Here is a 23,767-nt window from a genome sequence, read left to right on the forward strand (position 1 = left end):
TCATTTTCCATGACCGTAGGAATACATTTTGCTTCAACAAATGAGCTATTTGCAACACTGTGCCCTCCTCATGTCCCTGTGACTGTTCCATAGATAGAGAAGTAAAGTCCACTCAGAACTTTCTAGTAAAAACAACCATGCTTCTCATACACAGCACCACATCACGTTATTATTATTGTTATTATTATATTTGACAAAGGAGAGATCAGCAGGTCTGGTACTATCTCATCAACCACCCTATCAAAATAACTGAGAGCTTCTAAAGTAGAAAGAATTCCACTTTCCCCCCATAAAAGCCATCTTAACAAGCATTCTGATGTGCTACCATACTCTGATAAGTTCTGAAGGACATAAGAGTTTAGTAGAACAGTTAGAAATCCATTGCAACACCAAGGTTTCCAAACACAAACCACGAGAACTGTTCCTTTAGCAGGAGAAACTATACTGACACTGCTGGGTGTGAATATGATGGTCTCAATAATGTAGAACACACAGGCTCTCCGCACACAATGGAGCCCTGTTCACCAAAACCACCTGCCACACAAGCATCGCAGCATCAGCCCCACACAGGCCCGGCTGTGTGGAAACCTGGGTGGGCAGTGAGCAGCCCAACAAAAGGCGGGACATGATGTGATTCGCCTACTGACAGCCTAGAAAAGGCAAAACCACAAGGCCAGAAGATGGTCTGTGGTTGCCTGGGCTGGGTAGAGGAGAAAACTGCAGAGGGACACAGAGACACTTCTGGGACGAGCTCCAGCTCGGCTGTACTGGGGGGCTCATGCCTATACACCTTTGCCAAAACTCCGTGAACTGTCCATTTGAAAAGGGTGCACCTTTACTGCTGGTAAATTGTACCTCAAGAAACTTGACCCTCCCCACAGGCAGGAAGGAGATGGCCTTCCATGGCCAAGGCTGGCAGAGCATGGATTGCACAGCTCCCACTAACTGCTCCCCAAGACTGATCCCTGTCCGTGTCCTCCTGCCTCATCGTCACCAAGCAGTCATCACAGTTCTGGGGTCTTTGGGGAGATGGAGGCACTCAGAAAGCTGGGCACGCCTCAAGATCACAGGCAGGAAACAGCCAAGATGACCCAGGCCCATTCCTTCCACAGCCAGGACTCCCCTGTTGGAAGCTGAGCAATAATGGAAAATAACAAGCAGCATGTGGGGTGCTAGAAGCCAAACACAGCATCTCCTTAGAGTGCCAACCTCAGACCAACTGGAAACGTCAGTTTCTCATGAACATTTTGGACTGCGTGCAAAACCAATAGCACTATTTTAGGTTAAAAACATAAGACCGAAGAACCCCATGTTGTGTTGGCCCTGGGAGTGTTCTGGAAGGTAATGTCCAGGTTAGCTGGAGTAATCAGAGGCGGAAAGGGTGACGGGGGCCAGCTGGTCATCTTGCACCTGAACTTGGGCTGAGGGCCAGGTAAATTCTTCAAAACAGTCAGACAACATCTCCACAATTTTTCATGGCCCACAACCGAGCACCATGACTCCTCCTCAGGTGTTACACAGAAGACCGTGCTGGGGGCACTGTGTCAATAGCCAGGCACTTACCTTTGGGCTCCTGGATGAGACACAGCCTCTTGGGAGCCGGAATCATGCCGACCTTCAGCGACTTGCTGCTGACTCTCTTCCGGGGGAAGCAGGCCCCTGAGGAGGACTGTGACAGGGCAGGCGCACCAGCCGGGCCATCCTCGGTCACCCCACTCATGAGGCCATCAGCTGGGGGGCTGCCCTCTGAGCCCTCAGACTTGGTCGACCCTCCTGCCGGCCTGGAGGCCCCTCCAGGAGTGGGGGCCTCCTCACTCCCTTCCTCGTCCTCCTCATCCTCCTCCTCGTCCTCGTCTTCCTCAGGCATCACCTCTGGGCTCTCCAGCTCAGCCTTGTGCTGAGAGGGCTCATCCTCAAACTCTCCTTCCCCCTCCATGGGCTCCAGGGGGCTCTCCTGAGAATCGGTGCTCTTGCTGGCAGGAAGGTTCAGAGGAGATGACGTAAAGCAAATCGATGGGCACAGTTCAAATACTTTCTTTCGATAGAATTTGAAAGCTGAACTGTTTTGGTCATGTAGAAACCTGAGATAAAGATGAAATACATTGGTTAACCAGAGGGTTCTCTATAAACATTCGTATTTTCTGAAACTGTCCAAATGGACTTGACAAAGCTGGGGGTGGGACAAAGAAGCGAACACATGACCTCTTTCCACCAGCTGTGGTTGATGGGCAGCTTTACAATGAGATAGAAAGCTTGTAGAGTACTAGTAATTTAACGAAGTAGCCAGAACATAAGAGGCCTTATTGCTTTCTCGGGGAGGGAGCTGGAGGAACAAGGTATGCAGGGACGACCAGAGAACGTGCTAGAACGAGCTCTAACACTACAGCCAGGAGATCCAAACTGGGCCTTACCTCATCTCTTTCTGATTACGTCACCGGCCACTCTGGGCCTGGGTGTGCTCACTGTGACTCTCTGGTTCCTCCCATACTCCAGCCATGAGATGGAGAGAGGTGTGTCATCTCCTGCCTCATGTCCTGCAGCAAAGCTGTGTGAACATGCTGGCAAAAAGGCCTCTCTGAGCCTCCGAGTCCAATGGCCCTAGCCACAGCTTGGAGCTGCGGCTGGTGTGAGAAACCGAAAACACACAAAATTTACTTGGGCCAAAGGAAAGACAGCCCTTGTTCTTGGACAGGACAACTCAGGCTCATAATGAAGTCAATTCTCCCTTAATTAAATATTAACGTATAAAAGTAAAAGCATCATTTTTTTCTGGATCTGATTCTTAAGTTCATATAGAAACATGAGTATGTAAGACTATCTAGGAAACCCCTGAACAAGATCAACAAGGGGCTCAGTTCCACCAGGTATTACAAGGTGTGTTAAGCCTCTATAGTTAAAACAGTGTGGTACTTGTCTATGGACAGACAGACCAAGAGGAAGGCCAGAAACACAGTATCTGATGAAGGTGGCCTCTCAAATCACTGTGAAAAAGAACAGTCTTTTCAACGAATGGTGTTGGGACAACTGGGCGGCTTTTTACAAAAATATTTAAATTGGATCTATGCTGTACTCTCTGCTCCTGAATAACCCCACACCGATCAGAGATCTAAATGTAAAAACCAAGCCATACAAGTTGTAGAAGAAAATACATAAATGTCTTTATAATCTGAGTGTAGGGAGATTCTTTCTAACTGTAACTCTGTATCCAGGTGCAACGAGATAAAACAGAAATTTTACTAGATCAAACGTTTCTGCACTGCAGAACATACCATAAGTAAAGTGAAAAATATCCAACTATGAAGGAAATAGATACAATTACATTACAGGTAAAAGGTCAGAGAAACTAGAAAGAATAAATCCAAAAATCCCAATTGAGAAAAGGGCAAAGATTAAGAACTTCTGCCCTCCAAAAGACACTGCTAGAATGAGAAAACAAGTCACAGACTGGGAGAAATTATCTGCAAACCACACACTTGACAAATAACTTGTATCAAGAATACATAACAAACTCTCAAAATTCATTAATAAGTAAATAAACGACCCAATAAAACAATAGGCCAAAGATCCGAGCAGACACTTCACTAAAAAAATACATAAGCACATGCAAAGATGCTCAGCACTGTTAGTCCTCAGAGAAACACAAATGAAAACCACCCCTCCCCCGCACCAAGAGGGCTAACATGAAGAAGACTGACACTATCAAGTGCTGGTGAAGATGGGGAGGAACCAGAACTCTCACCCAAGCTGCTGGAAATGCAAAACTGTGCCACCACTTAGAAAGACTGTCTGGAAGTTTCTTCAAAAGTTAAACACAGACCCACCATGTGAGCCAGTCTTTCTCTGCCTCAGTATTTTACTGGAGAGAAATAAAAGCAGACCTTGTACATGACTGCTCACAGAAGGTTTATCTGAAATTGTCCCTGAATGGAAACATCTCAATGCTATCAACAGCTGAATGGGTAAATAACTGTGGTCCAGCCATACAATGCGATACACTCAGCAATAAACAGGAATGAACTATGGATACACACAACATGGATGAACCCTAATAACTATGTGGAGTAAGCCGCCAGACAAAAGGAGAAAACAAACTGCATTTACACAAAATTATAGAAAATGCAAACTATTTACAGTGAGAGAACGCTGATCAGCAGCTGCCTGCAGGAAGGGATGACAAAGGGCACAAGGAAACTTTTGAGTCATGGATGTGTTCATCATCTTGATGTTGGTGATGGCTGCATGAGTGTAAACACGCATTAAAACTTATTAGACAGGGACTTCCCTGGTGGCACAGTGGTTAAGAATCCTCCTGCCAATTCAGGGTTTGAGCCCTGGTCCAGGAAGATCCCACATGCTGCAGAGCAACCAAGCCCGTGTGCCACAACTACTGAGCCTGCACACCACAACTACTGAGCCCATGTGCCACAACTACTGCAGCCTGCGCACCTAGAGCCCATGCTCTGCAACAAGAGAAGCCACCACAATGAGAAATCCGCGCTCCGCAAGGAAGAGTAGCCCCTGCTCACTGCAACTAGAGAAAGCCCGTGCGCAGCAACAAAGACCCAATGCAGTCAAAAATAAATTAATTAATAAAAAAACTTATTAGACAAATATGTGCAGTTTATGGCATGTCAATTATACCTCAACAAAACTTTTTTTTAAAAAAAGGGCAAATGATATGAACAGTTTACAGAAAGATATTCAAAGGACACAAGTTTATGAAAAGAGGTTCAATTTCACTCATAAGAAAAATGCAAACTAAAACTTCACTGAGAAAATTAGAAATTCCTCACCAATCCCACTGGCTCAAAGGCATGCCAAAAGGTGGGGGGTGGGGACAGGCACTCATGACACTCCTAGGAGAGTGGCCCTCAGGGAGGGGAATTCGCACTAACAAAACTTAGTTTGCATTGAACTATGATTCAACAATCCCCTTCTGGAAGATACCCAAAAATTCTCACCACAAACACAAAGAGATTGTGTGTAAGGCCAAACTAGAAGTATGCGCTTAGCCGCTACTGGGTCCCAGAAATGCTCCAGGAAATGTAAAGTTTTTAACTGTATTCTTAACTAAGCTGAGGCACGACTCTCTAGCATGTTGGGAGCAGGGTGAGCGCCCAGAACCCCTAGCTGGCAATAGGACACAATCCACACAGCGTAGGAACCCCACACTCCAAGGGGAGCCCAGCCGGGTTACGGCTCGGTACTGGGAACACGTGGCCCTCAGGCAGCCTCTCCCTGAAGGAGAACCCGCACCCCGCAGGCAGAGTGGGGCTCTGGTTCTGTGGCCTCTGGGCTGTGTAGTGTTGAATGATTACGCCATCTGAAGAATGGGGAGGAAAATGGTGCCCCCTCCTGGCACAAGGGTGCCACGCCATCACTGAGTGGAAGTGCATGCTGCTTACATCTGGACCAAAACCCACCAACATGCTACATGAGCAGCACATTCTCATCCTGCCCAGAGTAGCCAGCATGACCAGGGACAGTGCCCTCCTCCTCCTCAGACTCATGGGCGAGGACACACTCTCCTCTTTGCCTCTGCAAAGGTCCCGGGGAAACTATAAGTCCCTCGGCCAGGGCATTCCCTCCCCCTTCCCCTGGCCAACGCCCATTGAACCTTCAGATCCAGCTTAAACTTCCCTCCGGGGGAGGCTTTTCCTGATGCCCCAGATGAGGGCAGGTCTCCCAACAACCCAAAACACATGCTCCCTAACAGCCCTGAGCTCAGCAGAAGTGAAGTCGTGATTTATCCCGGGGCGATCCCCTGTGGGCTCTCAGGACACTCATGGCCTCAGATTAAAGGGGTGTGATGGGTACATACCAAAGGTCAGGGTTGTCAATGCTGTTTTCTATGCTGAATTGTTCAATCTCTGGTCCCACCTGAGCAACAAATTTGGCCAGTTTCTCTGCAGTCTCCATTGTCTTCGTATCAACTACAAAATAAAGCAACTGTCATGTATTGGTTCTGAGATGCCAATTCCCATGTGAACATCGTGGGGTTGTGGAGACTGATTACAAAGACGGCCCCTCACTGTACCCTTGCCCTTTGCCATGTGACTCTGCAGCTCTGTCCAGCAGAGGTGGACTCTCTTTTTTCCCCTTGAATTGGGGCTGGCCCTGGAACTCTTGCTGGCTACGAATGTGACAGAAATGTGGAGTCCAGGCCTCAGAGGGCTCAAGCACCTCCTCTGCCTCTCCTGGATGGCCAAACCCGACTGTCAGGTGAACTGCTGGTGGGTGACAGGCATGTAGCCCACTACCCCTATCATCTCAGCTGACAGTTCCAGACAACTGGCCGCTGCCTGCAGACAGTTTGCAGGCCCAGCCCAGCTGACTTGAAGCAACACTGGATGCCTCCTGTTTGAAGCCACAGTTTGGACTGGCTTGTTATGTAGCAACAGCTAGAGAAATGTAGCAGTTGTGTAGATTTTTTCCCTCTCCATTCCCACCTAGTGCTGAGTGGGAAGCACTGGCCAGAGGGCAGGCCTGTTGCAGTAGGAGAAGGTAATGGCTGGGAGAAACAAAAGAAACTGCTGGTCAACTAACTCTAAGGAAGGAAACACAGAGACCTTAGCAGGGAAGAGGAAGCAGAATGAGAACACGGCCAGCCTTATGGAACATATAACGGGCAAGAATAGAGAGAAATGGATCAAGGAGCTCAAAGTCCTAAGCACGGGCACGTGGCACACCCTGCTGGCCAGCAGGAGGACCTTGCAGGGAAGCACAGAGTCACCAGGCAGCACCTCGTGTCAGCTCCACACTCAGGATAAGAGGAAGGGTGCAGCAGGAGTCTAGGGCCAGCCCCTTGAGGAAGCAAGAGGAGAGACAGTGCCTGTGTGTGTGCCATCCTGGCCACGTCCCTTTCGCTGCTGCCTGCTGCCCAGCCCAGCCCACTGAAGCCACCTGTCTCTGCAGAGAGCCCTGGGGATAGATGAGCATTGGGGCCCAGAGGAGGGGGACAGAAGTGAGCACTCACCATCAGTAGACAGGCAGGGAGAAGAGGTCTGAGGGACTTCGGAGACATCCACTCCTGCTGGCTTGGAGGATGGGCCTGAGGCTTCTGGGCTGGGGTCCCGAGGAGAGGGTCCGGCTGGGTCTGGCGGGCAGTCCTTGGCAACATCATTGCCATCTGGTTGAGGCGGCTTTCCCTGCAAGGAGCCTGGAGCCTGCCGGCCATGGTGTTTCAGCCTGGTGCCTGAGGAGAGGAGGGTCTGGGTCCCGGTGGTCGCTCTCCTCACTTTACAGCCCCGGGGTCCTTGAGCTCGAAGCATCCCCCGCCGCCGCCCTGGAAGGAGCCTCTTCTTGAGGCTCCGGACCGCCCGGGAATATAGCATGGCCCGGACTGCACACTCTGCCGCCATCGGCTTCTGATCTGCTCCTGGCAAGTTCTGGCTCATCCGCTGCATTTCTGCCAGCTTCAGCTTATAATATTTATACTCCAGACTACTGTCATCAGATAAAAACCTGTATAACAAAACAGGAATAGCAGGACATTTGTGAATACACCAGCATGACCAAATTGTCGCTGTAAATACACTTCTGCAAACCCTTTCTACTTAGTGGCCTCCCTGCTGTTGGAGAGGCTCCGCCCAGCTCCACCAAGAACCCAGCGCTGGGCCCTGGCCATCTGTCCTGCTCAGAGTGACCACAGGGTGACCAGGAGCTCTGACCGAACACTGGTCGATTCCTCCTCAATTTCTATCATCAGCAGCCATGAAGGAGCTCCCAGCTCCTGGTGGCCTCACAATACAAACCAGTTACCCTGAAACCATGGAAGCTCTCTGCTGTCAGGAAGTGGCAGGTGTTGCTCCTGGACATCACTTTCAGGAGATGACGCCCTTCAAATGGTGAGCACTCAGCGACCTTTTAACTACATCATTAAGGCACTGAGTGTGCCACCGCTGTGAAATCACGTGCCAGAGTCATAATGAGAACAGTACAGAAAAGAGGAGTTTGAGTTACATGTACTAACGTAGAAAGAGATCCGTAATACAGCCCACGGAGAGCAAACTAGAGAAGACCAACATTGATACATACCATATGAAACTGCTTTGTGTACATGAAATCCACATATATTTGTTTTTTTCACATAGGTTGAAAGAATATAAAGCAAACTTAAGGATTTGCTCAAGGAACGGGTTAGAAAGAGGAATGACTGGATTAGAAGGGGAAGGTCACATTATTTACTTTGTTGACCATTTCATTAGCACTTTCTTTCATCTCTATTAACCCTTTCCTTGTAGTCTCTGGGCTTTTTGCACCATTTCCTTCTTGCTTCATGAATTGAATGCTTACCTTCACTCTATTTCTGATACACACACAAGGTCGCACCTTTCTCCCAACCGCTGTTACGGATGCATTCTATATGCAATGCTCTCCCCGCTACTCCCTTCTGAAGAGTTTCTAATTCCAATTCTAATTCTCTTTCATATAAAAGTTATTCAGAAGCCTGTTTTATTTTGGCTGTTACTGGTTTCAACTTCTATGCATTGCACAATGTGGCCCACGTGACTTCCCTTTCCTGGGATATTCTGTAATTTTCTACACGACCTCATTCATAACAAGTTTTTTGTGAACGTTCAATCTCAGTTTGTGTTAAAGAACGAGTACTGTTTGGTGAGTATAGCAATATTTCATGCGGCTTTTGGACGCCTGAAGTTGAGATCATATATTAGATGAGGTTCCCAATTACCAATAACAGAAGCTGATTGGCTGTGAGGTGGCAGTGCACAGCAGGATGCTGGCAGCACCGTGTGATGTGGCATGTCCCTGGTGGGCAGCTCCATATGAAGCTCCTGTTGATGCTCACTGCACAGTCAAGGTCTGGCTGGATCTGAGGAAAGAGCCTGTGTGCTGGTTCCTCTGCTGCCCTGGACACTCTGCTGGGCCAACAGCAGCATCCTGCAAGATTGCATCCTAACAAGCAAGGGCTGCCACATAAGGGAAGGTTGACCAAAACAGAAGCTCCAGTTCTCAAGTGAAACGCAGCCCCTCATCCAGGGCAGAAAGTGGAGTCAGTGCCCAGGTGACCTGGATCCCCAAGATGTAAGTCCCTTTCCCTTGGTCGGTTCTAATGCCAAGTGCATGCAGCGTGAGGACATGTCACAAACCCATCTCCCTTAGTTCTAGTGGAGTGTAACATCAAGAGCATAGAATACTCCTAAGCTAGCCTGCACGGTTCAAATCCCAGTGTAAACACTTATTAGCTGTGAGATTTACTGAATCTTTCTGTGCCTCAGTTTCTCCATCTGTAAGATGAGACGGATGATAATAATAAGCTACTTCATCATGTTGCTGTGAGGCTTGAATTATATATACACTTTTCATTATAAGGAAAATGCTTTGGGGAATTCCCTGGTGGTCCAGTGGTTAGGACTTGGTGCTTTCACTTTCGGGGCCTGGGTTCGATCCCTGGTTGGGGAACTAAGATCCCACGAGACCTGCAGTGTGGTCATAAAAGACAAACAAACAAAAAAAAGAGCAACATAGGCTTATCATCTCTAGAGATACAGAAGTAACTGTTAAAAGTAGTTTAATGAACTAAAAGCGACTGTCTCCAAGGAGTGGAACTGGGAACTTCCATGGCCGCCCAGTGGTTAAGACACTGCACTTCCACTGTAGGGGGCATGGGTTCAATCCCTGGTCAGGGAACTAAGATCCTGCATGCCACATAGACACAGCCATGGTTTCTGCCATCGATATCATGGCAGAAACATTTTGCCGTTTGTGTTTACTTCATTTTTTTGGTAAATCACATTTGGTAAAGTACTACTTTAACTTAAGAATTCAAATATACACACCAAAAACCTAAGTTTACTAGTTCTTTAACACTGTTTTTTGCACACTCTTTCTTCTTACAGTCTCTGGATGATTCTTTCTGAAGGAAGTCACAGGTGATCACGTCTCTGAGTCCAGCTCCCTAATCTGTTCTTCATCCAGGTCAATTCTATCAGCCGACCACTGAGATCATTTCAACAATCACATTTGTCAATTCCAAGATCCTTAATTGGTTCTTTTCCATAACAAGCAGTTCCTATTTCATGGATACAATATGCTATTATCCACCCAAGACTATTAATTACACACATGTACTTGTAGACAATCTTCTTTTCCTTATAGTAACTTCTTAGGTGCCAGATCTGCTGGGTTGGGTGGCCCTCCTTCATGCTGCCAGTTTCCCTCAAATACTTGGTTTAGAGCTCAATGCTCATTTCTGATTTGGAACCCCCTCCCACCGCCACACATACACCCAGCTCTGGCTATGCTTCCGTCCGCCACCCCTGACTGTCAGAGATCATGAACCTGATGGGTAGTGCGGAGCGGTCATGCAGCAGAGAGGCATGCTCCTAGTCCTCTCAGGGTCCCCCTTCCCTCCAGCCCAATCACCTCGGCAATCACCTGGAAATTGCCCCTGGGTCTTCCAAGTCTAGATGACATCTTACCCAGAGGATCTTACCCAGAGGATCTAGCCTCCTTCCTTCAGTATGAGCGTTGGTTGAGACCACAGAGCCAGAATGTGAACCTCAGCTCTGTCTTTTCCTAGCTGTGCCTCCTTGAGGCAAGAGGTCTCTTTTGAGCCTCAACTTTTCTGTCTGTAAAATCAGGATGACAACATACCTACCTCAAAAGGTTGTTTATGAGGGTTCGGCCAGCTAATGCTTAAAGCAGTAAAGTGCTTAGAACGGTACCAAGTGCAGAAAGCAAAAGTATTTGCTAAATAAAAAGTATTCAATAAATGATACTGGGGCAATTAGGTTACTGGGTTTCTTTTCTTTTCTTTTTTTTTTTTTACCTTTTAAGTTACATGCCTATCTTATTCAACACAGGAACATAATCTTGATGAATTCAAGAATTCTGTAAAGGATTTCCCTGGTGGCTCAGTGGTTAAGAATCCACCTGCCAATGCAGGGAACATGGGTTCGAGCCCTGGTCTGGGAAGATCCCACATGCCGTGGAGCATCTAAGCCCGTGCGCCACGACTACTGAGCATGCGCGCTAGAGCCCATGAGTCCCAACTTCTGAGCCCAAGCGCTGCAACTACTGAAGCCTGCGCGCTTTAGGGCCTGCATGCTGCAACTACTGAAGCCCACGCACCTAGAGCCCGTGCTCTACAAGAGAAGCCACCGCAATGAGAAGACCACGCACCACAACAAAGAGTAGCCCCGCTCACCACAACTAGAGAAAGACCGAGTGCAGCAACACAGACCCAGTGCAGCCAGAAAAAAAAAAAAATTCTGTAAAAATAAAACCATAACAAGTTCCAACTCTTCTCCTGAAAAATCATGCTGGTTAGGACCAAAGCCCTGGTGCCATTACACAGAAATTTACACCTTTCAAGCATCTTTAGAAATTACAACAGCAAGAATAGAGAGCTTGGTATGGATACAACATTGACTATACCAGACCTGAACAGATCACTCAAAAAAGAGGAACTACAACTAGAAATCCTATGAGCAAACACATAAAACAAAAGCATATAAGGTAAAACATCACCCTATGAAATTATCTTTAAGTCAAAAACATTCATGTGAGGGCATGGCACGTGTACGGAGTGGCAGTGAGGGTGTCAATCACGGAAAATAACCTGATGATAAAGATCAGTGGTCTCCACCAGGGACAACTCTGTCCCCCAGGGGACACTGAGCAATGTCTGAAGGTATTTTTGGCTGGGATGGAGGCTTCTACTGGCACCAGTGAGTGGAGGCCAAGGATGCCCAGGACAGTCCCCCTGCAGAGAATTATCCAGCCTCAAACATCAATAATGCTGCAGTTGGGCTTCCCTAGTGGTGCAGTGGTTGAGAATCTGCCTGCTAATGCAGGGGACACGGGTTCGAGCCCTGGTCTGGGAGGACCCCACATGCCACAGAGCAACTAGGCCCGTGAGCCACAACTACTGAGCCTGCGCGTCTGGAGCCTGTGCTCTGCAACAAGAGAGGCCGTGATAGTGAGAGGCCCGCGCGCTGCGATGAAGAGTGGCCCCCGCTTGCCACAACTAGAGAAACACAGAAACAAAGCACAGAAACAAAGACCCAACACAGCAAAAATAAATAAATTAATTAATAAACTCCTACCCCCAACATCTTCTTTAAAAATAATAATAATAATAATAATGCTGCAGTTGAGAAACACTGACACAGATCAAAAGCCTCTAACATGAGCTTTCTTTTTAAACTAGCAATTTTACTCCCAGATACTACCGTAATAAACTGCCAGAAATGTAGACATAAATAAAAGCAAGACAACATTCATCATAACGTTATTAGAATCTAAGAATCCACCAATGGGCAATGGTTGAGTGTAGTATACTGTGTAAGAAGGAATAGTATGCGTTCATTGATAATAAGGACAATTATGTTAAGTTTAAAACACAGGACACAACTACAGAGCACACACTGTGGGGGAAAAGTGCGAGAGCTCTGAGTAACTCCATCTTTGCCTTTTTACTTTTCTCTATTTTTACAAAGGGCATATGCCACTCTGATCATTTTTTAAAAAGTTAACGAAGTATAAAACCTTTCCACTTCCAGCAATCTAATCTAGAGATAATCCTAAACACACACAGAAATGTGACACATTAAGCTATTCACAGAAAAAATTAAAAATAGTGTACAATCAAAAATATTCTAAAAATCCAACAAGAGAGGAATGGCTAGAAAAACTGATCACCTACTCTGCGAACCGGTAAACACAGCCATCTGAAACGTTTACAAAAAGTAGGGAATACGAGCATTTTCCTTTGTTATCTAAAAGGAGTAGCATATATCACAGCATAATCACAACTGTGTTAAAAACCACACAGCTCGCAATGAGCAGAAAGACTGGAAGCAAATACCCAAAAATGCCAGTGAATGCCAGTAAGCACACAGGTGGCTTTGCCCAATTTTCTGTTCTTCTTTACCTTCTCTAATGATCAAATACTATATTTATGGTGAAAACTTTAATTTTAAAAAGTTCTATTCAAGTGAAGAGGCAATAAGGCAAAAGGAAAAGACAGTTTAACAAACAGTAGCAATAAATCACAAACAACTGCTGTGATATATTCCTTATCTTACACTCATTCTTTGCATACACTTCTCACCTCATCCTCAAACCAGCACAGCAGGGACAAAGTGCTCCATGTCCAGATGAGAGAAGGCCACATAGCAGGTAAGCAGCAGACTGGAGCTTGAACCCACATGAACCTGACCCACCCTCATGCTCTTCCACTGACTACACCACAGCACAAAATAAGCATCTCACCCTCTTCTCTGGACATCATCAGAGCAACAAAAACATTGCCATGTACTTTATGGGAGGAATTCTGAAGAGCAACATTTAAAGACCTACCAGTAAGCAGGGTCCTCCTTGAGAAGAGCTCTTTCTTTGGGAGACAGGCTGCCTCCAACAACACGTGTGACCAGCTGGTCAATGGTGTCCACCACCTTGTGGTCTGCTCGCTGGGGGACCTCTGGAACACACAGAAGGGCTTTTCTGAGAAACACACTGGACCACATGGGGCCTGGGAAGACCAGGACAGAACTGAAGGCTTAGGATGGGGCCTAAGCAGGCACCAGGAACTGAAATCCTCGTAGATGACAGACCAGCATTGAAAAGAGGAAAGGGGCCTGTTATTCTCAAAACCAATATGCAAAATATCCTCTCAAAAGCTATAACAGCATAATCACTAGGAGAGAAACAGTCACAAACTTACGATGACTGTACAGAGCAATATATATACATATTCTATAGGAGAAAATGGTGTGCAGCAACTCCTAACCACTTTTTGCACACATCTTAACTTGAATGTTCACAATATTAAGGGGAGAACAAAAGACATAAAATGTATCTAGGTATAAAATATGTAAAAAGTATATCTAAATTGTGAGTTGCAATACGAAAAAAAGGAAAAGAGATACATAAATACAGACACACAGAAAAAAATTAGAAGGAAATATACCAGAAAGTTAACAGAGATTATCTATGGGTGGTAGATTTATCAGGGATTTCATTTTTGTGTTTGCTTTATCTATAAAAGTTAAACACATAAAAACATATACATAAATTTACAAAGAAAAATTTCCCAATTAAAAAAGTCAGTAGGGCTTCCCTGGTGGCGCAGTGGTTGAGAGTCCACCTGCTGATGCAGGGGAGACAGGTTTGTGCCCCGGTCCGGGAAGATCCCACATGCCGCGGAGAGGCTAGGCCCGTGAGCCATGGCCGCTGAGCCTGCGCGTCTGGAGCCTGTGCTCCGCAACGGGAGAGGCCACAACAGTGAGAGGTCTGCGTACCGCACAAAAAAGAAGTCAGTAGTTCCAAGGTAGGTGTTCACAGAAAATATCTGCTGAATGTATGAAAAGAAAACATTTCTTAAAGTGTGAATTTCCTCCAATGACTTGTAATTTACAATGCCACCAGCAACACAGAAGAGCATTATGTCCTTAAACACTAAGATTGTTTAGTTTTCTGATATTTGCTAGTTTTAATAGCATAGATGGTCTATTTGTTCATTCATTCAATAAAAATCACCCCTGAACTGGAGAGGTTTTCCAGTTTGTTCTGTGGAATGGTATTTTAAACATCAATGTGAGTTCTTAACATAGGATGAGTCAATCCTTCAATTGTCATGTCATTTCCCCTCTGAAATTACTTTCCCTTTTTTTGTTGTCAGCTCTTATTCTATAGAACTGCTAGTTTTATATGATTTTACAAAAGAATAAGAGATTCAAAGTCAGAAGCTTTCAAAGACAATGAAATTTGTGCATCATTGCAAACATCTCTAGAGAAGATGACCATAGTAAGGGCCAGAAAGTGGGTCCTACTTTTGGCCCAGCAATCATTCTGTGACTATCTCCTTTAAGGGAGGATTCAAAAACATTTTTAACGAAAATAATAGCAATAATAAATACAACCAAAGATGTCATCTCAGCATTTCTAACAGTACTGAAGTAATGGCAGGGCAGCGCCCCATAAGACGTGGGCGCTGGTACTGTCTACCTGCTGACCAGAAAAGGAGCCAATGCTTTGCAGATGCCAATCTCATGGGAACTGAGCTCTGCTCAGCCTCAGAAGCCTCTAGTAAAAGGCACTATGAGTCCAACATCAAGGGAGAGGTGAGGTAAATTCACATTTAGTCATGATGCTGCAAATGCCGCAGAAACACAGAAAAGAGCCTTTGATAATCCTGTAAAAGAGCAGACTGTAGTGTTTTCAGTACAGCAAGACTGCAGCTACAGGCATGCCTGCATAGCAGCACAACCAGGGGATGGTGGCAGGCAACTTTAGGTTATGGGGGACTTTTTTGTCCTTCTTACAGTTCTTCAGTATCGTTGTTATACTGACTTTCCACCCCACTACTTTTGGGGATGTGGGGAGGAGAGGTCCTGCTTCAGCCCTGAGCCCACTACTGGAAGGCTCTCTCTCTGGGAGTAGGTGTGGCCGCCCATCCGTGGAGCGACCTACCCAGTGCCTGTCGCAGTCAGGGCTCCACGAGGGTGGAGAGGATTGAAGAGACTCAGGGACAAATGAGACTTCCCAAATTGGCTGGGGCAATGGAAGCTGAAAACTCTATCAGAGGGAAAGGGGACTTCCTAAATGGCCACATGGCCACTATGTGTGCTCATGACCTCTGGGATGTCTGGGTTGTGAGAACGTCCATCCTGAGAACAAAGGGGGAAGGACAAGGGACACCAGCCAGTCATTTCTATTTCTATTACCTTCTTCTAGGTCTTTCCCCTCCCCAGTAAGCCAACTCGTTAACTGCAGGTTACCAGGTATACCTAAGTGATCTCTCAACCTTTAGCCAGTCTAGAAAAGCGACCAGGTGAAAAGGTGCCTCCACCACGCATCCCTCAAAACAGCTCAAACATAGCCTTCCTGACTCCCCATGCTGAGCTGAGCTGGGGCCTCTCCTATAGTCCTCTTAATCCCAGCAAAGGAGGGGCTGGGTTTTGTGACTTCTTTCCCTTAGAAGCCTGGAGAATTCTTAAGAGACTGTGCCCAGCATTTACTCTCCCTTCTAGTAATAACTTGGCGGGGGTAGAGAAGGGGTGCTGTTGGAACAAGGCTTCTTAAAACTTGGCTGCAGGATGACACAAACACCCCAGAACGTGCAACATTGTGTACAAACATATATGTATTTTCCCTGGCAAGGACCACAGCTTTTCATCAGATTCCCAAAGGAGTCTTGACCCAGAAAGTCTAAGGACTTCTGTAACAGACAAAAGATTCCTAACGCATGCTTACATGCTTACAGAATGAATGGCAGGCATGTATACTGGTCATTGTGAGTTTACTACTAAAATTCTGATTTGTTTCCAACTGGCTAAAGGAGTTTTATGTACAAATATCAAAGAGAATGAGAGACATTACAAGAAAACATGAAAAGCAAGCAAATCGCAACAAACAGAAACTTTTGCTGCTTTCCTTACCATCACTCAGACCACTCAGAGCCTTAGCCTGAATTTCAGGTTTGGTAGGAGGAACCGTTTTCTCCTGATCTCGGGTTGGCTCGGGTTCGGCTTTCTTGACCTGGAGTGGACACCCACTGCTGACCAGCCAGGCCTTCAGGTGATCGATGTACTCTCTCCCAAACAGAGTAGAGTCCTCAAAGTTTGGAAATGCGGCAGGAGAGGGAGCTATATCTTGGAGGCCGACGGCTTCTAAGATTTTCTCTTGCCGGAAAGAAGAGGCCAAGGAGAACGTCTGTCCCAAAAGAGCTAAAGACTTCCGGCAGAGAGAATTGGTGGTCTCCAGGGCAATAGCCAAGTCCAGGGGGTTACTGAGGGTCTTCATCTTGACACTCAGCTCATAGGCATTGCAGGCCATGAGCAGGGGTGTGACACTCTTCAGCAGCCGGTCTTGTAGCCTCATTATGTATTTATCAAAGGGCTTTATGATTTCAAAAAAGCAATTTTTGGTCTTCACAGCACCTTTGTCTAAAAGCATGTTTAAAAACTCGTTATCAACTCTGGGTGTTTTCAAAGCAGAGTGCTTTAAAAATTTGATAGTAAAAAAGCAAAAATCTCTGTGCTCTGGTTTTAAGGAGCATTTGAATGAGGCGAGCATTTTAGCACAGGTTTCGGTTTCAAGTTCAAAGAGAGTCTGGAAAAGCTGGGAAAATTTAACATCATCTTTTATGGTGTGGAATCCTGCCCATTTGATTATTTCTATCCCAAACCTCGAAAAAACATCAGACTTATCTATCAGATCGAAGCTCATCTTTCTTCTGGGGAGCCGAATATCCTTCAGATTAAGCCCCAAAGGGATTTTCTGAGTGGGGAATTGGACATCTTCCGTCCCTGGGTTTGTCCCCAGCGTCAGATCAGGACTTGGGGTGGTCTTCTGAATTTGGTCAGTGCCCTGAGTTTTGGGAGTGATACAACTTACAGTGGGCACCTGTTTTGTGCTCATGTTTCTCAGCATGACAAGTTTCCCGACCCCTCCTTTAGGCGTGAGCAGGCCTTGAGTCTCCCCCTTTCCTAGGAGGGCACCCTCCTGGTCAACGATGTTTAGACCTCGGCCTCTGCCCTGGACTTGGCTGCTGCCCCGGAGCACAGTGTCTGCCTCTCCCGGACGGTCCACGTCGTAATCCCGACTCTCTTTCTCCAAACACTCTTTCTCAATCAGCCTGGAGGAGCCAAAGTCCCCCAGTAATGCAGAAGGACCAAAACTATACTCCTGTGACCAGGAGGATTCTTGAGAAACTGAATGGCCAAAGTCTTGTTCCCAAGAGCCACGGAGTGCAAATTTCCAGTCCTGAGAACGGAAATGTCCCAATTTCCGGTGGCCGAAGACCTGGTCTCGGGAGTCAGGGTGGGAAAATTCCAGGTCCCGACCACATTCTTTGCGAAAGTAGCTGTCGTCACTTACAGAAGGGTTGCTTGATCTGAAGGAAGGTCCTGGAAATATATCACCTCTCAGGCCTTCTCTCCCAGTGTCTTGAGGATGAGCTACAGATCCGCCCAGAGTGTATCTGCTGTTGCTATGAATGTCATCATACATATCTGCTCTGGCTCTTGGGACTGTCCTTAGAAGATCTGAAATAAACAATCCAGAAAGAAACACAAAGGTACTTCAGACCACAGGCTGCAAACGGATGATCCACAGACCACCAGCCAGCAGGGGTGCTTTATCAGAGTGCATTTTAGAAGCTCATATTCGTTGCCAACATTTAAAACGTGTGTGGTTTCACTTAAAAATAGATTTACTACTTAGAAAAACAGAAGACCTACAAGTACTGGGCCTGCATTTGCCCTGACGACAGTCCATCGAGGCTGGGCAGCAGTGACTCTCACTCATTCAGATCTCCTGCCCTGGCTCTGTTTTACAAGCCCTCTTTTAGACTCAGGGAAGGGCATCTGGTCCCCAAATAATCTGGGCTTCTTTACTGCGACCAGAACACCTGTGTGTTTCTACTTCTATCACACAGCAGATGGGTTTTCTAGAGGATGTCTGCTTCCCCTGCTTCCTATGAGGAACTCTTGGCCCACGGTGCCACTGAGGCAGGAGCCATATCTGACACTGCACCCACCACAGCTGGCTGGGCCTTGGCTGAGCATCTGACCCAAAGCTGGCTGATAGGCTCCCTCAGCAAGGTCCATTAGGCCAACCAATTCCTGGAAAAACAGAGACTGAAGCAGATAGGAGGGAAGACAGAAGCTAAACAAGCCACAACAACAGAGGCCACAATGGAAACTAAACACTGTGTACTTTTGTCCTACCCTGTGGAGAAATGAGAAAAATAGGAAACTATGTTTGCATTTGCTCATTTGTGCATAAAGAAACTATAACGGAAATTCCCTGGCGGTGTAGTGGTTAGGATTCCACGCTTTCACTGCTGAGGACCTGGGTTTAATCCCTGGTGGGGAACTAATATCCCATAAGAAGCGTGGTACGGCCAAGAAAAAAAAAAAGAAACTGTAAGAAGCCAGCAACAGAAGTGAACTATGGGCATATGAGAACAGTGGGCCTCAGGGAGACTTTGCACAGAGTGCCTTTCTTACTTTCTAGCTTTTGAATCAGAATCTATTACCTAGTCAAAAAGTCAAATGTAAGAAAAGGGAGAGAGAGATGCCAGGAAGTAATGATGGGCCAAGAGGCCACAGGAAGCCAGGGCTTTGTATAAATCCAAGTTTATTTGTCCAACCAGTACTTTCTAAGCACCTACTGCATGTGAGCACTGTTATAGGCCCTGAAGTTACAACAGGGAAAGGAGATAGCAAAGACCCCACTTTCCTGGACCTGTCAGTTGAGGGAGCCAAACATAAAAAGTCCTTGAGGCGTAAGAAAGTGCCAATAAGAAATAAACAGGCGGGAATGTGAGGAGGAAAGGACATTTTTAGACAGGCTGGTCAAGGTGGCCAACTCTGAAACACTGTATCTGAGTAGCAGAGACCTGCTGTGGGGGTCAGAATGGGCAGTTGTGGGGAAACCCTACCAGGCAGAGGGAGTGTGAGGACAAAGCCTTGAGGTAAGACGAGGAGGGGACAAATGTGGCCAGAATGGAACAGAGGGAAAGAGGGGCAAAGTGGTAAGAAGGCAGAACCTAAACTCTGCTGCACACTGAAGTCCCTGGGGCATCCTGACTTAATTAACTAGAATGAGGTGTGACCTGGGCATTAGGGTTTTAAAAAAGCCCCCAAATGATTCTAATGTGCACCAAAATTAGGGAACTATTATGACAGAAGATGCAAACAGAACAGGGTGGGTACCAGATCAAGCCAGGCCCTTGACAGGACTCTGGGGTTTACTATGAATGAGACAGAAAGCCATGGGGGTGGAGGGTGAGGGAGGGTTGGAGCAGAGGGACGACCTCACTGGCTGCTCTGTGGGGAACAGACCACAAGGGACAAGAGTGGATGTGGATGTTCCAGCAAGGAGTCCACCAAGATAATCCAGACAGTATGGTTACTGATGGCCTGGTGAGGGTGGTAGCACTAGAGGTAGAGCAGTGGTTGCATTCTACACAACAGGATCTTCCAATGACTTGGTTTACAAGGCACTGGAAAAGTGCAGAGTAGAGCACACGCACAGAGAAAGGCTGACCGATGGACCATACAGCTCTGTGACAAAGAAATGGTTCGAGAACCATCTAGCACCCTACTGGGTTCACAGTCTCCCCTGCCCCCAACCCTTCCTGAGGTAACTTAAGATATGTATTAGTGTTCGAGTCTCTAGATAAAGATAAACCAAGATTCAAATACCCATATATATACACACAGGTTTATGTACATACACATATATATGCACGTACATATACCCCCGTATACGTATATATATATATAAAAACACATTAAGTATTCAGGATTCACATAAGGCTAAAAGAATTAAAGGATGCACAAAACACCACAGATATGGTTACTTCTGAAGGATAAGGAAACAGCAAAGAGGCTTTTTACATCTTATTCTTAACTACTTAATTCTTCCCATCTTTTGTAATAGGAATGGTTTTGTCTGCTACTCATTTTTGAAAACTCAGAATCTGGAGACAGCCTCTAAGCCTCAGTTTCTCCAGGTCCAAAGCACATAATAACAGTTATCCCTACCCCAAGCACTCAGGCTCATCCAGCCAACACTGAGAAAGCCTCCTCTACACCTCAGCTGGCTCTAGGGCTGGTGCAGCAGCAAACGGCACAGGCCCGAAGGAGGCCTGGAGGAGGCCAGCCCATGGCAGAGGAGCAAGTACACAGTGCAAAATCAATCTCCAGGCCTACTAGAAACTCCTGGGGGAAGGCACCTGTGAGCTGAGTCTTAGTGCCTGAGGGAATTAACCATGCAGAGCTGGGATGAGGGATTCAAAACACAGAGAGGCACACAGTATAACTGAAACAACAGGCCCAAAGCAGGGGATGAGGGCTAGGAGCCTTGTGTGCTGTGAAGGACTTCCAAGTTGTCCGCAATCTGTGTGGGCACCATTTTTTTTTTTTGCGGTACGCGGGCCTCTCACTGCTGTGGCCTCTTCCGTTGAGGAGCACAGGCTCCGGACGCACAGGCTCAGCGGCCATGGCTCACGGGCCCAGCCGCTCCGCGGCATGTGGGATCTTCCCGGACTGGGGCATGAAACCGTGTCCCCTGCATCGGCAGGCGGACTCTCAACCACTGTGTCACCAGAGAAGCACCATGGGCACCATTTTTAATTCTGCTGGCATTATGTTTCAAAACTTTGCAAAAGGAATGTTTTCAGGCAGGGCCTACGTTCAGCAGCTCCACAGGCCTCCCAGACCTTCCTGTCTTGCACATACCAGTTACCCGGCTGCTCCTGCACTTGTCTGAGGATATAAACCCAAAATGGGGAGCCCCAAGGGTCCAAGCAGGGACTTGGCCCAGCAAGGTTGGCATTAAGAGATCTGTGGGGGGACTTCCCTGGTGGCGCAGTGGTTGAGATTCTGCCTACCAAAGCAAGGGACACGGGTTCGAGACCTGGTCTGGGAAGATCCCACATGCCACAGAGCAACTGGGCCCATGAGCCATAACTACTGAGCCTGCGCATCTGGAGCCTGTGCTCCACAACAAGAGAGGCCGCAACAGTGAGAGGCCCGCGCACCGCGATGAAGAGTGGGCCCCGCTTGCCGCAACTAGAGAAAGCCCTCGCACAGAAACGAAGACCCAACACAGCCAAAAATAAATAAATAAATAAATTAATTAAAAAAAAAAAAAGAGATCTGTGGGGAAAGCAGATTTGAGGAAATGAAGCCAGAAGCTGAAAGACCTTTCAGGAGGAGATTATTGCAATAATCCAGGTGAGAACTGATAAGAGCTCAAACCTGGGTAGCAATGGTGGGGATGGAGCCAGGAGGTTTATTTAAGAACTCGTCTTTAGGTGGCGGAAGGTGCCCGGGGAGAAGAACCTCGAGATAATGACAATACCTCCTTCTACATAATGATGTGACATGACAGGTGGACCAAGAGAAAATTTTCTCTCCCCTTAACAAATAAGAAGGTAGGATCTGAGGAGTTGCAGATTGGGGTCTGGTCCCAACCCTAAACACACGCTCCATCCCCCCCAAAAAAACAGGCACTTTAATTTACCTTGAGCTTTAAACTGAAGAGCTTCGCCTACAGCCTCACCACTGGGGTCCATATGATATCGGTTAGCCTTTTCCTGCAATACAGCATCAAAAGTCTCCTGGGCAATTCTCCTTGCTGCCATGTTTCTCTGACCTGTAGGGAGAAGTGGGAAACGAAAGACACTAAGAATGACAACTAATTCTCACAGAGTCTGATCTGTTTCACCTAATCCTCAAAGTAACGAGGCAGTAATCCATAATCTGGCATGGTACTTCAGAGGGAGGCCAGATTATTTTAAGGGGGGCTCTGCCCTCATGAACCTCACAGGTGTGTATTGGCTGAGAAGGAGTAAGACAAGCATGTTGATCTTGGATAATTTATTTTGCATCTCTGAGCCCATTTTCCCAGAGTCCCTTAAAAGAAGCTCTATAAAAGCAGTCTTATCTCCGGGGTTGCTGAAGGACTACATGAAGCAACACACATAACTAAACACAACAATGTAGGGCAGTAGGAGCATAACCCTTGCAAACGGTGGTTAGGAAAGATGTGATCTTTCCCATTTCCATTTTCCTATTTTCACAGACATGGTGAAGAGGCTCTGAGTGCTAACTTCCCCTCTGAGAGAGGTGTCTCAACGAGTGAGTGGAGAAATCCCTGACCAGTGATGATGACCTACTGACAGAGCTTACTTATTCTGTGCCAGGTCCTGTTGCAGGGGAGGGACTCCCACAATGCCGTTTACTTCTTGCAAGAGCCCAATAAAGAAGTGGGTCCTATTATGAATGAAATTACACAAAAATGCAAAAGGGAGATTCAGGCTAAGTGACCCATCCAAGGTCAGCCAGCCCAGACTGAAACCTGGCAAAAACAGGGCACTGGAAGTGGGGACAAAGCCCTGAAGACTGAGTAGAAAAAGACTGAGAAGCAACACTGAGCAATCCAGTGGCAGTGTCCTTACCCACCAAGGTTTCCCTTCCATCTTGAAACCTCCAGCCTCAAAACCCAAGTCTTCCCCTGCCTTATAGTCATTTCTTATAACCATCACCCCCTTTTACTATCCTTCAGCCCTTTTCCCGGGGCTCCCTTGTTCTCTACTACCGAAGGGCAGGGTCTCCTGGCCAGGTGGCCCGAGATCAATTCAAGTGACCTAACCTTTCCGTGCCTCCGCTTCCCCATCTATGGAATGGGCAGCTCATGATGGGGGTCGCTGTGGGGACGGAACCAGTTAAAAATGGCAAAGAGCCGGATTCAGCGCCCCGCCGCCGTTATCGCCCCACCAGAGGGGTCGCTCCCGGCTCAGGTTGAATGAATGAACGACCGAACGAATGAACCCCTTCGGGCGCGGCCTGCCTCCTACCGGCCTCCGAGGACTAAGAAAAGGGGGCGTCGGGCCCGGCAGGCCGCAGACAGCCCCCCAGGCCGACCCGGACGCGACGCGGCCGCCGCGCAGCCAAGGGCTGAGCCCGCTGCGCCATCGTGGAGACCCGGGATTCCCGGGGTCCAGCCCAAAGCCCTCACCCCGGGGCCCATCCGTCGACAACGCCCTGGCCCGGACCTCACCCAGAGCCCACCGCGTGCGGAGCCGCCCCCACCGCCGCCTCAGGTTCCTCACCCGCCGCCGCCACCGCGCGAGGCGGGGACATGCAAATGAGCCAACGGTCTCCGCAGCGCCGCGCCGCGCAGGCGCAGGCCGCCGCCGAGCCTTGATGCACAGGCGCAGGCAGCCGCCGCCAAACCCTTTTGCGCAGGCGCACTGCCCCGTCTTCAGGGCGGACACTCCTGA

At 47.5% G+C, this 23,767-nt stretch overlaps 1 protein-coding gene across 5 annotated transcripts in view; it reads right to left on the reverse strand.

Moving 5' to 3' along the window:
• The window catches only part of SUGP2 (SURP and G-patch domain containing 2), a 31,105-nt gene that overhangs the window by 6,972 nt on the left and 366 nt on the right, over positions 1-23,767 (reverse strand). For 2 of the 5 annotated variants that reach the window (XM_082650689.1, XM_082650687.1), the window contains exons 2-7: positions 22,006-22,137; positions 16,407-18,014; positions 13,327-13,447; positions 6,977-7,464; positions 5,822-5,933; positions 1,564-2,081 (exon numbers count right to left, since the gene is read on the reverse strand). In XM_082650689.1, coding sequence (XP_082506815.1) covers positions 1,564-2,081; positions 5,822-5,933; positions 6,977-7,464; positions 13,327-13,447; positions 16,407-18,014; positions 22,006-22,126 — 2,968 coding nt within the window. In that variant the 5' untranslated portion in view covers positions 22,127-22,137. Of the gene's footprint in view, positions 1-1,563; positions 2,082-5,821; positions 5,934-6,976; positions 7,465-13,326; positions 13,448-16,406; positions 18,015-22,005; positions 22,138-23,136; positions 23,192-23,544; positions 23,694-23,767 lie in introns of those variants that run through there. The other 3 variants (XM_082650688.1, XM_082650685.1, XM_082650686.1) reach the window with 3 other exon arrangements.

This window comes from Grampus griseus, assembly GCF_964374135.1.
Source record: "Grampus griseus genome assembly, chromosome: 3".
In the NCBI taxonomy this organism is placed as follows: domain Eukaryota; kingdom Metazoa; phylum Chordata; class Mammalia; order Artiodactyla; family Delphinidae; genus Grampus; species Grampus griseus.